The following is a 12,141-nucleotide window of genomic DNA, read 5'->3' on the forward strand; positions in this document are numbered from 1 at the left end:
AAAATGGTTGCTTTGGTGCATTATTCCCTAGACATCCACAGTCCTCAAACCAATCCATAGCGCGAGGAGAGGGCACAACCACCCTTGAAGAGGTCAAAAAGTGCCCCAGTCCGGGGCTCTTGCAAAGCAACCTCTGGATGCAAACTAGCTCCGACCCAGGAGCCGTTAGTGGGGAGCGAAACTCTCCATCTCCATCCTCCCTCGTGTTGCAAAGGAACGACCACGTTCAGGAGGCCTGGCTTGGTCCCGCTCAGCTTCCGTAGCTCCCTAGCGCTTTGAGCGCTTTTTTGGTCGTAAAACCGCGCGAGATTTCCGCGTCTCCACCCTTTTCCCATCATTCCCTCGTTCTCTCTCTGGCTCGCTCAGTTTTAGTTTGGTCGGGGGGCTTGTTTTACTTAGAGGCCGAGCTCCGGGGGTGACGCACAGTACGCGCGGGACCCCCTCCTCACCCTCCGCGGCCTCCCTCTCTTCTCTCATCGGCCTCCGGGCCCGAGAACCCCCGCGTCTCCTTCCAACCCTCCTTGCGACCCCATCGTCGCGCGTTCCGGTCCGCCCGGAAAACAAGCCCGCCGGCGCGCGCTTCCAACGGCCCCGACCGCTGCCAGGTGGGGGAGGGGACGGAAAGGCCCGGGTGGCGGGATCGGCAGGAGAGCGCTGTGCCCGGGGGCGTCGGGGGTGGACGAGGGGACAGTGAAACTGTCGGAGCGATCGCCCTGCCCGGGATGGCAGGCCGGCCTCGGCGGGAGGGAGGCGGGCGTGCTGCCCCCGGGGGACTGCTCCTCCTCTGGTCCTTGTTCACCATCGCCTTGTCCACCCGCCGCCGGGCCCCAGGCCTCCTCTGACAGCACTATGGGTGACAGTGATGACGAATACGATCGGAGACGCAGGGACAAATTTCGAAGAGAGCGCAGCGACTATGACCGTTCCCGGGAAAGAGATGAAAGACGGCGAGGGGACGATTGGAATGACCGGTGAGACGATATTAACGTACCCCGCCCCCCGTCCACAACCTTTCCGCTCCGAGGTGGTATTCCGTTCTGCCTTATTTGCATTGCCTTTTCCCTCATAATATGTTGTTAGGATGTAATCCACCACTGGGCCGTTTTTTTTTTATTGTTTGTTTTTCTTTCTTTCTGTGATTCAGTCTATTCGCTGTTGTCTTAGATGTTGAGATAGCCAGACGTAGGGGTGGACAGGAGCCCAACCCAGCTGGTTGGATGGACCACTGCGTCTTTTATGCAGGCCTGAGTCCACAGAGGGAGGACCCCCCCCCCCCATCTCAAACCGGAGCAATAAGGAAGAATAAACAGATCGAAGCGTTAGGAAAAAAGTTTCTGTGGGGAAATCGGTCTTTGTCCGGGCATCAGGAGTTTGTATTTCTTAACTTTTCCCTCCCTTCTTTCCATTGGAAAGATGGAGTTCCCTATAGCCCTGTTGGCCTGGAACTTTTTGAGTAGCTTATTGTTTGACATGGGGGGGTCTCCCTCTGTGGACTTAGGCCTGCATGAAAGATGCAGTGGTCCATCCAACCAGCTGGGTTGGATGACATTAAGCTTCTGTCTACCTCCCCCAGTGCTGGGATTCCAGATGTGCATCACCACATCCTTGTTTAAGCTGTGCCTGGGATGGGACCCAGGGCTTTGTACTTGCTGGGCAAGCACTGAGCCGAGTTACGCCCCCAGTCCAGGGAGTACTTATGCATTTTATTAATTGTAAATTGCATCATTTATTTATGTTTATTTGCTTGTTTTGTCTTTTTGAAACAAGGTTTCTCCGTGTAGTTCTTGTGCAGTTTTTGTGCCTGTTCTGGAACTGACTGGCTTGGTAGACCAGGCTGGCCTGGAACTCATAGAGATCCGCCAGGCTCTGCCTCCTGAGTGCGCTGCCGCTACTGCTTTTTTTTTTTTTTTTTTTTTTTTTTTTTTTTTTTTTTTTTGAGACAGGGTCTGTATAGTCCCAGCTGTCCTGGAATTCACTACATAATAGACTAGGCAGAGTAAACACAAAGATCTGCCTGCCTCTGCTTTCCCAGTGCTGGGATTAAAAGGTGTGTGCCACTACCACCAGCAAGATTTTTTAAAAATGTTTTGAGTGTTTTATCTTACCTGTATTTCTGCTGTGCCTGATGCCTCTAAGAAGCTAGAACAGAGTGGTACACCTGGAACTGGAGTTGACAGATGGTTGTGAGCTGCCATTTGATTCCTAGGCCTCAGCCTCTTCAGTGCTGGAGTTACAAGTCAGGCACCATACCCAGCTCTCCTCCGTGTTTCTTCAAGAAAGAAGCAGCTCAGAGTTGCTTTCCTGAGTCTGACACTTAGATAGATGAAGTCCTTCAGAGTTCAGTAGTGTGAGGTCAAAGTGGCTTTGGGTACACGCTGCCACAGATAGACATGAGTGGGGGGTCACTGCAGAGGAACCAAGTGCTGAGGAGCAGGTAATGGTCCTCATAAGTGTGGTGTTGGTGTTGGGGAGAGCTGGATTTCTGGGGAATTCCCATGGCACAGGTGAGTGAACAGCTTGAGGTCAGTGGGCATGGCACAGTTCGGACACGTACTTGGTGTAGTGGTTCCCAAACTGTCTGGACACATTGCTGCCTTTGTTAGTGGTGCTGCAGGAATGCTGGTTAAAACCTCAGGGGCCGGGCTGGAGAGATGGCTCAGAGGTTAAGAGCACTGACTGCTCTTCCAGAGGTCCTGAGTTCAATTCCCAGCAACCACATGGTGGCTCACAACTATCTGCAATGAGATCTGGTGCCCTCTTCTGGCATGTAAACATACACGTAGACAGAACCCTGTATACATAATAAATAAATAAACTTAAAAAAAAAAACCCCAAAAACCTCAGGGGCCTTAGCACAAAGCTCAGGACAAGGATGCCAGCTTGGAGAAAGCACATCAGTTAGTGTCCCCATGGAAGTTTTGAGTCTTTGTTTCTGGTTTGGTTATCAGGATGAGTGATGGACGGGATGGACGGATGAGAAGTATGCATTACAGAGCGCTGTGCTGGGGGGGGGCAGTCACTGCCGTGGGGGGCAGTTGTGTGGTTGGCTAGGGAGCCTGAGGTGCGGTTTTTACTTGAGCGGTGTCACCACTGGGGCCTCACCCTTAGTGTTGAGCAGGCTTGTGAGGGAGAGTAAGTCAAGAGAAGTTGTTACTTAGAAGAAAGCTGTCAACATTTGTTGCTAGTGGAACTTGCTGATAGAAACAAAGTTTGGAAAACTTGTATCTATCAGTGTGAGCTTGACAGAGTTCTAGTGTTCAGACTGTTCTGAGATGAGCAGTCTTTTAGGAAATATATCGTGTTTGTTTTTCCAGGCAGGGTTTCTCTGTAGCCCTGGCTGTCCTGGAACTCATTCTGTAGACCAGGCTGGCCTGGAACTCAGATCTACCTGCCTCTGCCTCCTGAGTGCTGAGATTAAAGGCTTGTGCCCCCATGCCCTTGTGAAATGCATCTTATACTATATGGTGAGAACAGACAGGAACAGCTCAAAGAGCTGGTAGCACAGTGAACAGAAGGGCTTTGAACATTCTAGGCAAGTGTTTTACCACTGAGCTACAGCCCTAGCCTACTGGTGTGGTTTTGGTGAACAGTCCAACTAACATTGTTTGAGATAGGGTGTTATGTAGCCCAGTTTGCTCTCATATTCACTAGATAGCTGCCTCCATTTTCCAAGTGTTAGAGTTACACCTTGCTTGCCTCAACTCACTCTACCTCTTTCCAGGGGAGAGCTCGTACCTGTAATTACACTCCTGAGGCAAATGCAGGAGGATTTGTGCAAGTTGGAGACAATCCTGGTCTAAGTAAAGCGTTCCGGGCCAGCCATGACTACAGATTTTGAGATTCTGTCTCAGAAAACAGAAAGAGAACTGGACAGGGTGGCTCCACACCTTTAATTAATCCCAGGAGTCAGGCACTGGGATGTCTGAGTTTTGAGGCCAGCCTGATGTACATAGTTCTTGGACAGCCAGGACTACATAGAAACACGCTGTCTAAAAGATAAATAAACAACCCCCCTCCCAAAAAAACCTCCCTGGCCCAGCCGCTTGAGAGGTTGAGACAGGAGGATTGCTTGAGTTTGAGAGCTCTGCCAGCGTAGCATGATTCTGTTAACTTTATGCAGAAGCCAGAAAGCACAACCCACATTATCTGAAACAGCCATTGAAGTATTTCCTTATATGATCATATATGCGTGTGTGGGGACGAAGGGATGGCTGTCTTTCCTTCCATCTCACCACTGCAGAAGCTCTTCTAAGCCAGACAGACCTTGACGAGGACAGTGCTCCTCCCCAAGTAACTTTGTGACACAAGCTTATAATCTCCTCTCTTGAAACTGAGGCAGAAGGATCCCAGTTTGAGGTGCTGCCTAGTGTACAGAGTGAGTTCATGGGAAGCCTATGCAGCTTAGGGACACTGCCTCAAGTTATCTGAAAGGGCATCAGGCCTGGGGCCGTGGCCTGGCTCCCTGTGGAACGGACTCAGGATGCTTCCAAATAAATAGGTATTAACGGATGGTGTTGAGGTAGGTGGGCGTAGTGATGTGTGCCTGTGATTGTGCACTTGGGAAGGGGAAGGAGGAGGTAGGTTCAAAATGATCAGCTTGCTCACATAGGGAGTATTGGTGAAATTATTGGGGGCGTGACCATTACAGAAGCCTCCATGGGGGTTGGAACTTCCAGGCCAAGGCTGGAATGGCTACCCACTACAAGGGAGTTCAAGGCCGGCTTGTGTATGAGCCACCACAGCTGACAAGCTACTGGGTTTTTTGTTTGCTTGTGTGCAGTGCTAGGGAATGGAACCCAGGCCTGTGTTTTCCTTCTTCCTTTTTTTGTTTTGTTTTGTGTTTTTTTTTTTTTTTTGAGACGGTTTGTCTGTGTGACAGTCCTGGCTGTCCTGGAACTTCCCTTTGGAGACCAGGCTGGCCTCAAACTCACTGAGATTGGCCTGCCTCTGCCTCCCGATCGCTGGGATTAAGGGTGTGCGCCACCACTTCGGGCTAGGCCTGAGTTTTCTAGACAGGCATTCCACCAATGCATCCACATCTCCATCCTAGTTACCGTCTTTGCTATTGTGACTTGTTCTTACTTCAGAGAGTGGGACCGAGGTCGTGAGCGCCGCAGTCGGGGTGAATATCGAGACTATGACCGGAACCGAAGGGAGCGTTTTTCTCCCCCTCGCCACGAGCTTAGCCCCCCACAAAAGCGCATGCGGAGAGACTGGTGAGGTGGCATCCCTTTCCTCAACCCTCCTCTCTCGCTGCTGAAAGCTGGTTGCTTCCTTGTCTCAGTCATCCCACACACCAGCGTTCTTTGTTCCTTTAGCCCTTGGGTGAGAGACTCGGTCCTACGTGTGCCCTCCTTTTCCCTGTCCATGTGCTGGAGAGGTGGTCTGGTTCTTTCTGTGTTTGACTTTTGTGTCCCCTACCCTCAGGGATGAGCACAGCTCTGACCCATACCACAGTGGCTATGACATGCCCTATGCTGGGGGGGGTGGGGGACCGACTTACGGCCCCCCTCAGCCCTGGGGCCACCCAGACGTCCACATCATGCAGCACCACGTCCTGCCTATCCAGGCCAGGTAAAGCCTGGGGTTCTGGGGGAAAGGGAATTTCCGTTTCGAGGAGTATCTAGGACTGCCAGAGAGGGCTAGCTAGGTTCTGGGTGCCTGTGAGATGTAGCACTTAGTGCTTGGGGTGGTGGGCATGTGGGCAAAGGAAGGGTGTCTGACCACCTAGGCTGTACTTCTCCCTCACAACCAAGCCTTCCTGATTGACACACCCCCCCCTCCAGGCTGGGCAGCATTGCCGAGATTGACTTGGGTGTGCCACCACCCATAATGAAGTCCTTCAAAGAGTTCCTCCTGTCCCTGGATGACTCTGTGGATGAGACTGAGGCCGTCAAACGCTACAATGACTACAAGCTGGACTTCAGGAGGCAGCAGATGCAGGACTTCTTCCTGGCTCATAAAGACGAGGAGTGGTGAGTGCCCCTGCCTGTCTGCCCCTTTGCCCTGGCCCGTTTCTCTGGTCTGGCTGGAGGAGCTGCAGCCCCGTCCTCCTCCAGTCTCCCCAACATGGCACTTCCTGGGAGTGGGGAAGGAAGGGGAGGGAGAGTGTGGGCTGGTGGGACCCCACCATCTCCCTTCTCCGCTGGGACACCTCCAGGCAGCTGACCAGAGCGCCTTAGCCTCTTGGGGCAGCGCAAAGACTGCGACCCTCGTGTTGGTGGGTCATTGTCGCCCCCAATCGCCAGGACCCAGTGTGGCAACCAGTGAAGCCAGACAAGAACAGCCAAGATCTCAGGGTCGTTGACAGAAAAAAGAATTTGAGTTTTTTTCCTTATGTGGATGTTTTAATTTTAATCAACCATCTTTTCCCCTCTCCTGCTCCTCCTCCTCATCCTCTTTCTGCTCCTCCTCCTTGAAAAGAGCCAGAACTGGGAACTACACCCGCTCATCGACGGAGCTCGGAGCAAACCCACCTCCACCCCCACCATACCCAGCCCATACATGAGCCCCTGGGCAGAGCGGCGGGGCCCGGCCAGGCAGACAGGCAGGGCACCGCTGTGCACAATGCAGTGGTCTAGCTGAATGTATTGCTTAGGCAGCTAGTCAGTCAGGGCCCCCACCGCGGAGGCCCGCGGGGGCGGGGCATCTAGGCCGGTCACCCCAGCCAGGAGCCAGCGGGCAGCCCGCCAGCCAGCATGGGCCCTGGGCGCCACTAGTTAAATCTTGAGCTCTGTTTGACCAAGCAGCCAAGGTAAAGATCCTGGAGGTGACGCCTGCGGCTTTCCTCTCTGCTCAGCCTGTCCTGTTCTGTCCTTGTGTGCCCTCTGACTGCCCTGTGTGTCTTGGGATCGTTCATGAACCTCTCATCTTTCTCTGTCCATGTCCTTGCTCTCTGCTGAACACTTCGTGTCTTAACTCGTCTGTCTGTTTTAGATTTCTGGGCCCTCCTTACATCCCCCATTTCTCTTTTTCTCATACCCCGATTGCTTCTGCTTTGGTTTCCTCCTACCCTCAGAGGCCTATTGAAACCTTTTCCTTTTCACACTCCACTCAAGCCCTGACCCCCAGCCTTCTCTGCTCTCCCATGGGCCTGGCCCAGGCTGTGCGGGCACTTGGCCTCACTCCCCCTCTGCTCTTTCCTGTCCCTTCACTGCCTTATCATCCCACCAGGGAAGAAAGGTGGCCTGCCTTTGGCCTTTCCTATCTGGTCCACTTCAGGTCTCCTTCTGGCTCCACCTGGGGTGGAGGGAGTTGGGAACCTCGTCTGGGCTTGGCCAGGAGAGGGAGGTTCTCCGGGGCTCCTGCTCTCTTAGCTCTCCTCTGAAGCACTGGGAGTGGAGACGTTAGCACACTAGTGCTTCCCACAGCGGTAGAGCTGCCGCAGGGCCCTGGCCTGCCCAGAGCCGGTCCTGCTGACAGATCTCAGCTCCTGGCTCTCCCCAGATCTTTCCAGAGCATGACCTCTGGCTCCTTTGGCGTGTTGGGTGGTTTCAGTGCACCCCTCTTGATTTTAGTGCCTTCTGTGGGTGTGAGAGGCTCTGCCCCACCTTTCTTGGGCCCCTCCCCACAGCCTGGCCTGGGCCTGTGGTAACTGCTGCTTCTCCCACCCTGCTTCTTCCTCCCCAGGTTCCGCTCCAAGTACCACCCCGACGAGGTGGGAAAGCGTCGGCAGGAGGCCCGGGGGGCCCTGCAGAACCGGCTGAAGGTGTTCCTGTCCCTCATGGAGAGCGGCTGGCTTGACAGCCTTCTCCTGGACATAGACAAAGCCGAGGCCATTGTGAAGATGCTAGATGCAGGTGTGGGCTCGGCCGGGAGGCTCGGCGAGGGAGAGCCCGCGTTCTTGGGTTGTGACCTCTGCTGCTGCCTTTGCAGCTGTCATTAAGATGGAAGGTGGCACCGAGAATGATCTCCGAATCCTGGAGCAGGAGGAAGAGGAGGAACAGGCGGGCAAGACTGGGGAGGCCAGCAAGAAAGAGGAAGGCCGTGCTGGAGCAGGCCCGGGGGACGGAGAGCGCAAGGTCAACGATAAGGAGGAGAAGAAAGAAGAGGGCAAACAGGTCACGAACGAAAGAATGAGGCGGGCTGAGGGAGCTGGAGCCTCCCCCTGGGGACGGGGTCCTGATGCAGCAGCAGCAGGAGAGATCCGCCTTCTCAACCATCTCCTCCTGCAGGCTGAAAACGACAGTTCTAATGACGACCAAACCAAGAAGCCTGAAGCCGACGGGGACAAGGAGGAGAAGAAGGAAGAGGCCGAGAAGGAACCCAAAAAGGTGAGGTGTGTGCGCGAGAGGCCAGGGCGTGGGTGCATCCTGGTGGTCTTGACTGACCTGCTCTGCTCCCACAGAGCAAGAAGCGGAACCGGAAACACAGCGGTGATGACAGCTTCGATGAGGGCAGCGTGTCGGAGTCGGAGTCCGAGTCGGAGAGTGGGCAAGCCGAGGAGGAGAAGGAGGAGGCTGGTGCGCTCACTCCGCTTTGCTTGTTTCTGCTCCTTTGTTTTACTGCATGGGGGTGTGTGTGTTGGGGAGGGGGGGGGGGGTGGTCAGAGAGACAGTCTGGTGGGAAGGGTTCTGTGGGTGACACGTCTGCTGTAGCTGCTGCTTCACCCAAGTAAAGAATCCCATTCTAATTCCTCCTTCCTGCCCAGAAGAAGCACTTAAGGAGAAGGAGAAGCCCAAGGAGGAGGAGAGGGAGAAACCCAAGGATGCTGCTGGGCTGGAGTGTAAGCCCCGGCCCCTGCACAAGACGTGCTCGCTCTTCATGCGCAACATCGCCCCCAACATCTCCAGGGCAGAGATCATCTCTGTGAGTGGGGACATCGGTCTTGGGGGTGGGGCTGGTGTGAGGCTCCCATCCTCCAGGGTGAGGCTGCCCTTGGCGTAGGGAGGCCTGGTTTGGTGTGCATTGTGGTTCTTGGGTGTTGGGGGTGAAGGCTACTTCTTTAGGTTGTAAACAGTGGAGATGAGGAGGGAGCCGAGTCACTGGCTTCTCCTCTTCTCTTGCAGCTTTGTAAGAGATACCCAGGCTTTATGCGAGTGGCACTGTCGGAGCCCCAGCCTGAGAGGAGGTGAGGAGCGGACACCTTGGGATGGTGCAAGGAGATGAGGCAGTGAGCCCTTGGCCCATCCAGGACTGTGCTGACAAGCTTTCTTCTGTAGGTTTTTTCGCCGTGGCTGGGTGACTTTTGACCGCAGTGTTAACATTAAAGAGATATGTTGGAACCTGCAGAACATCCGAGTAAGTGCCGGGCCCGGGATGCCTGTCCACTCCTCCCGTGTCCACGTGCAGCCATGAAGGTTCACCTCCTTGCTTCACTCAGTCTGAGAAGCTGTGGGGATGTGACCCCTCTGGTCCCCGTCCCTGGGGGGTTTGGGTTTAACCACCAAGGTTATAGAGATAGGGCCCAGTCCTCAGGGGTAGTAGTTGGCCAGCTTGTTGATTATGTCCCTGCAGCTCCGTGAGTGTGAACTGAGTCCTGGTGTGAACAGAGACCTGACCCGTCGTGTCCGCAACATCAATGGCATCACACAGCACAAACAGATAGTGCGCAATGACATCAAGCTAGCCGCCAAGCTGATCCACACACTGGATGACAGGACCCAGCTCTGGGCCTCTGAGCCTGGGACACCTCCCGTGCCCACAGTCAGTGACTCCTAGGGGTTGTTTCCAGTGCACCAACGGCTCCTTGTGCCACCTCTGACCTCCTTTTCTACCTTCCTTCCTTCCTTCCTTCCTTCCTTCCTTCCTTCCTTCCTTCCTTCCTTCCTTCCTTCTTCAGTAGTGAGAAGGGGGTAAAGTATAGAACAGGAGGAGTTCAGTCTGTGACAGACTGAAGAATCGATAACTCACTACCCCTCTGACCTGCCATCTGACCTCATTTTCTTATTTTCATGACCCCTGGGTCCTACCCACAACCTCCCTTATTTGCCCCCTTGGGTGGTATCTCCCCCATTTCTGGGCTAGGAAGGAAGAGCCTAGGATTATGGTGAGTGGTAGGAAGCACCTCCCTCCTGGGTCTGTTTCTGGGTTGATTTCTCTGCCATTGTCCATCTCTCCCTGTTAGAGCCTGCCCTCACAAAACCCCATCCTGAAGAACATCACTGACTACCTGATAGAGGAAGTGAGTGCCGAGGAGGAGGAGCTTCTGGGGAGCAGTGGAGGGCCCCCTCCTGAGGAGCCTCCCAAGGAAGGCAACCCAGCAGAGATCAATGTGGAGAGGGATGAGAAGCTGATCAAGGTGCCGGTCTGACTGTCGGGGGTAGCGTGGCCCGAGGGGTGCAGGGCTGAGTGAGTCGTGACCTCATGTCTCCCCTCCCTCAGGTCTTAGATAAACTGCTTCTCTATTTGCGCATTGTGCATTCTCTGGATTATTACAACACTTGTGAGTACCCCAATGAGGACGAGATGCCTAACCGCTGCGGCATAATCCACGTCCGCGGGCCCATGCCTCCCAACCGGATCAGTCACGGAGAAGGTACACTCCAGCTCCCCGAGTCTGTCCTCTGCCCCTCCTCCCCTGCTGCCAGCCCCCTCTCATCCTGCCCTGGCCTCCTCACAGTGCTGGAGTGGCAGAAGACGTTTGAGGAGAAGCTGACCCCACTGCTGAGTGTGCGTGAATCCCTTTCTGAAGAAGAGGCCCAGAAGATGGGTCGCAAAGACCCCGAGCAGGAAGTAGAGAAGTTTGTCACCTCCAACACGCAGGAACTGGGCAAGGATAAGTGGCTATGTCCTCTCAGTGGCAAGAAGTTCAAGGTCTGGGATGTGAAGAGAATTGGTGGGTGGACTGGGAGGTGGCCTTGGGACAGCAGGACCCCTAAAGGCCTGGAGGTGGTGTGTGACCTTCCAGGTGGGGATCTGGAGGGAAGGGACTGAGCGTGCTGTCCTGTCTCCTCCTCTCCACCCAGGGCCCCGAGTTTGTGCGCAAGCACATCTTCAATAAGCACGCCGAGAAGATCGAAGAGGTGAAGAAGGAGGTGGCCTTTTTCAACAACTTCCTCACGGATGCCAAGCGCCCAGCTCTGCCTGAGATCAAGCCAGCTCAGCCCCCCGGCCCTGCCCAGAGTAAGATACGATCCATGGGGGCTGCCACGTCTCTTCTTGGACGCCTTAGTCCTTGAGAAGTCTACCCCACTCATCCCCAGGCCCTAGTCCTAGAATTCGGTCAGCCCCCCCCCCCTCCTTCCGCAGTTATTCATGTTCCTGTCCATGTTGTACTCCCCCCAGGCCTGACCCCAGGACTTCCCTATCCACACCAGACACCACAGGGCTTGATGCCGTATGGGCAGCCCCGGCCTCCCATCTTGGGCTATGGAGGTGAGTCTGGAAAGGCGATGCAGGGCTTGGTGTTTGTGGAGGCTACACAGCTTAGCTAGGCTGAGGTTGAGGTCAGTTTTTAGTTCAATCTGGGTCTTTCTCATAGCTGGTGCTGTCCGCCCTGCAGTCCCAACAGGAGGGCCTCCATACCCCCATGCTCCATATGGTGCCGGCCGCGGGAACTATGATGCCTTCCGAGGCCAAGGAGGATATCCCGGGAAACCTCGGAACAGGTGAGCGCGAAAGGAGAACGGGACCCAGGCTTCTTCCCCCTCTGACCTGGGACTTGTGTCCTCTCACACCCCCTTATTTCACAGGATGGTTCGAGGAGACCCGAGGGCCATCGTCGAGTACCGGGACCTGGATGCCCCAGACGACGTTGATTTCTTTTGAGCCGCCCACTTGCCTCTCTTTACATCCATTACCATCTGTACCCGACTACCCCATCAGCTGAGAATTGTTTTGTACGTTATTTTTCCTGCTAGTAAAAGCACTTTGGTAGTGTCTCTTAACTGTGTGTGGTACGCCTTTTCCCAGACACAGGCTGGACCACAGTGAGCTGAATTATGCCACTTTATTATTGAGAACAGTGTCTTTCTCTGTAGCCCTGCCTAGCCTAGAACTCCAGGCTGGCTTTCAACTCAGATCCACCTGCCTGTGTCATTGTCCCTGTCCCAGACTTTTAGTGCTGGAAAAGACTTGTCTGCTGGGCACCTGTGAGAAGTAATGGGTGCCTGTCCCGCAGTGCAGGCAGGGTGCGCTGATCAGGTGCGTCTGGTCAAGCACAGGTTGTAGAAGGAATTGGAATCAAAGACGCTGCTTACC

The 12,141-nt window shown here is 54.6% G+C and overlaps 2 protein-coding genes across 5 annotated transcripts in view; one reads left to right on the forward strand and one right to left on the reverse strand.

Moving 5' to 3' along the window:
* The first annotated feature begins 329 nt into the window (after positions 1-329).
* Positions 330-11,828, forward strand: Srrt (serrate, RNA effector molecule). Of its 4 annotated transcripts, none has more exons than XM_036172117.1 (20): positions 330-605; positions 832-971; positions 5,088-5,216; positions 5,428-5,574; positions 5,787-5,975; positions 7,630-7,799; positions 7,876-8,060; positions 8,175-8,273; positions 8,348-8,462; positions 8,651-8,808; positions 9,009-9,070; positions 9,162-9,240; positions 9,457-9,645; positions 10,067-10,240; positions 10,324-10,477; positions 10,562-10,755; positions 10,908-11,064; positions 11,227-11,316; positions 11,423-11,549; positions 11,634-11,828. In XM_036172117.1, exons 2-20 carry the CDS (start codon positions 850-852, stop codon positions 11,707-11,709), a joined length of 2,616 nt encoding a protein of 871 aa, XP_036028010.1. In that variant the 5' UTR covers positions 330-605; positions 832-849; the 3' UTR covers positions 11,710-11,828. The 4 variants fall into 4 exon arrangements, with proteins under 4 accessions (XP_036028010.1, XP_036028013.1, XP_036028012.1 ...); XM_036172120.1 differs by having other exon boundaries at positions 11,444-11,549; XM_036172119.1 differs by having other exon boundaries at positions 11,215-11,316; positions 11,444-11,549; positions 11,634-11,766.
* A 48-nt stretch (positions 11,829-11,876) lies between these two features.
* Positions 11,877-12,141, reverse strand: part of Ufsp1 (UFM1 specific peptidase 1 (inactive)) — a 1,264-nt gene continuing 999 nt past the window's right edge. The window contains exon 3 of the mRNA XM_036172368.1: positions 11,877-12,141. This exon is cut by the window's right edge and continues 632 nt beyond it. Coding sequence (XP_036028261.1) covers positions 12,081-12,141 — 61 coding nt within the window. The 3' untranslated portion in view covers positions 11,877-12,080.

The sequence above is a fragment of the Onychomys torridus genome, chromosome 22 (genome assembly GCF_903995425.1).
Source record: "Onychomys torridus chromosome 22, mOncTor1.1, whole genome shotgun sequence".
Taxonomy (NCBI): domain Eukaryota; kingdom Metazoa; phylum Chordata; class Mammalia; order Rodentia; family Cricetidae; genus Onychomys; species Onychomys torridus.

Excerpts from the sequence above, each read along its gene's own strand:
- Srrt (XM_036172117.1), top strand. The coding sequence starts at position 850 with ATGGGTGACAGTGATGACGAATACGATCGGAGACGCAGGGACAAATTT. Across the intron at positions 8,809-9,008 it reads CCAGGGCAGAGATCATCTCT|CTTTGTAAGAGATACCCAGG; the intron begins GTGAGTGGGGAC and ends CTTCTCTTGCAG. Across the intron at positions 9,241-9,456 it reads GGAACCTGCAGAACATCCGA|CTCCGTGAGTGTGAACTGAG; the intron begins GTAAGTGCCGGG and ends ATGTCCCTGCAG.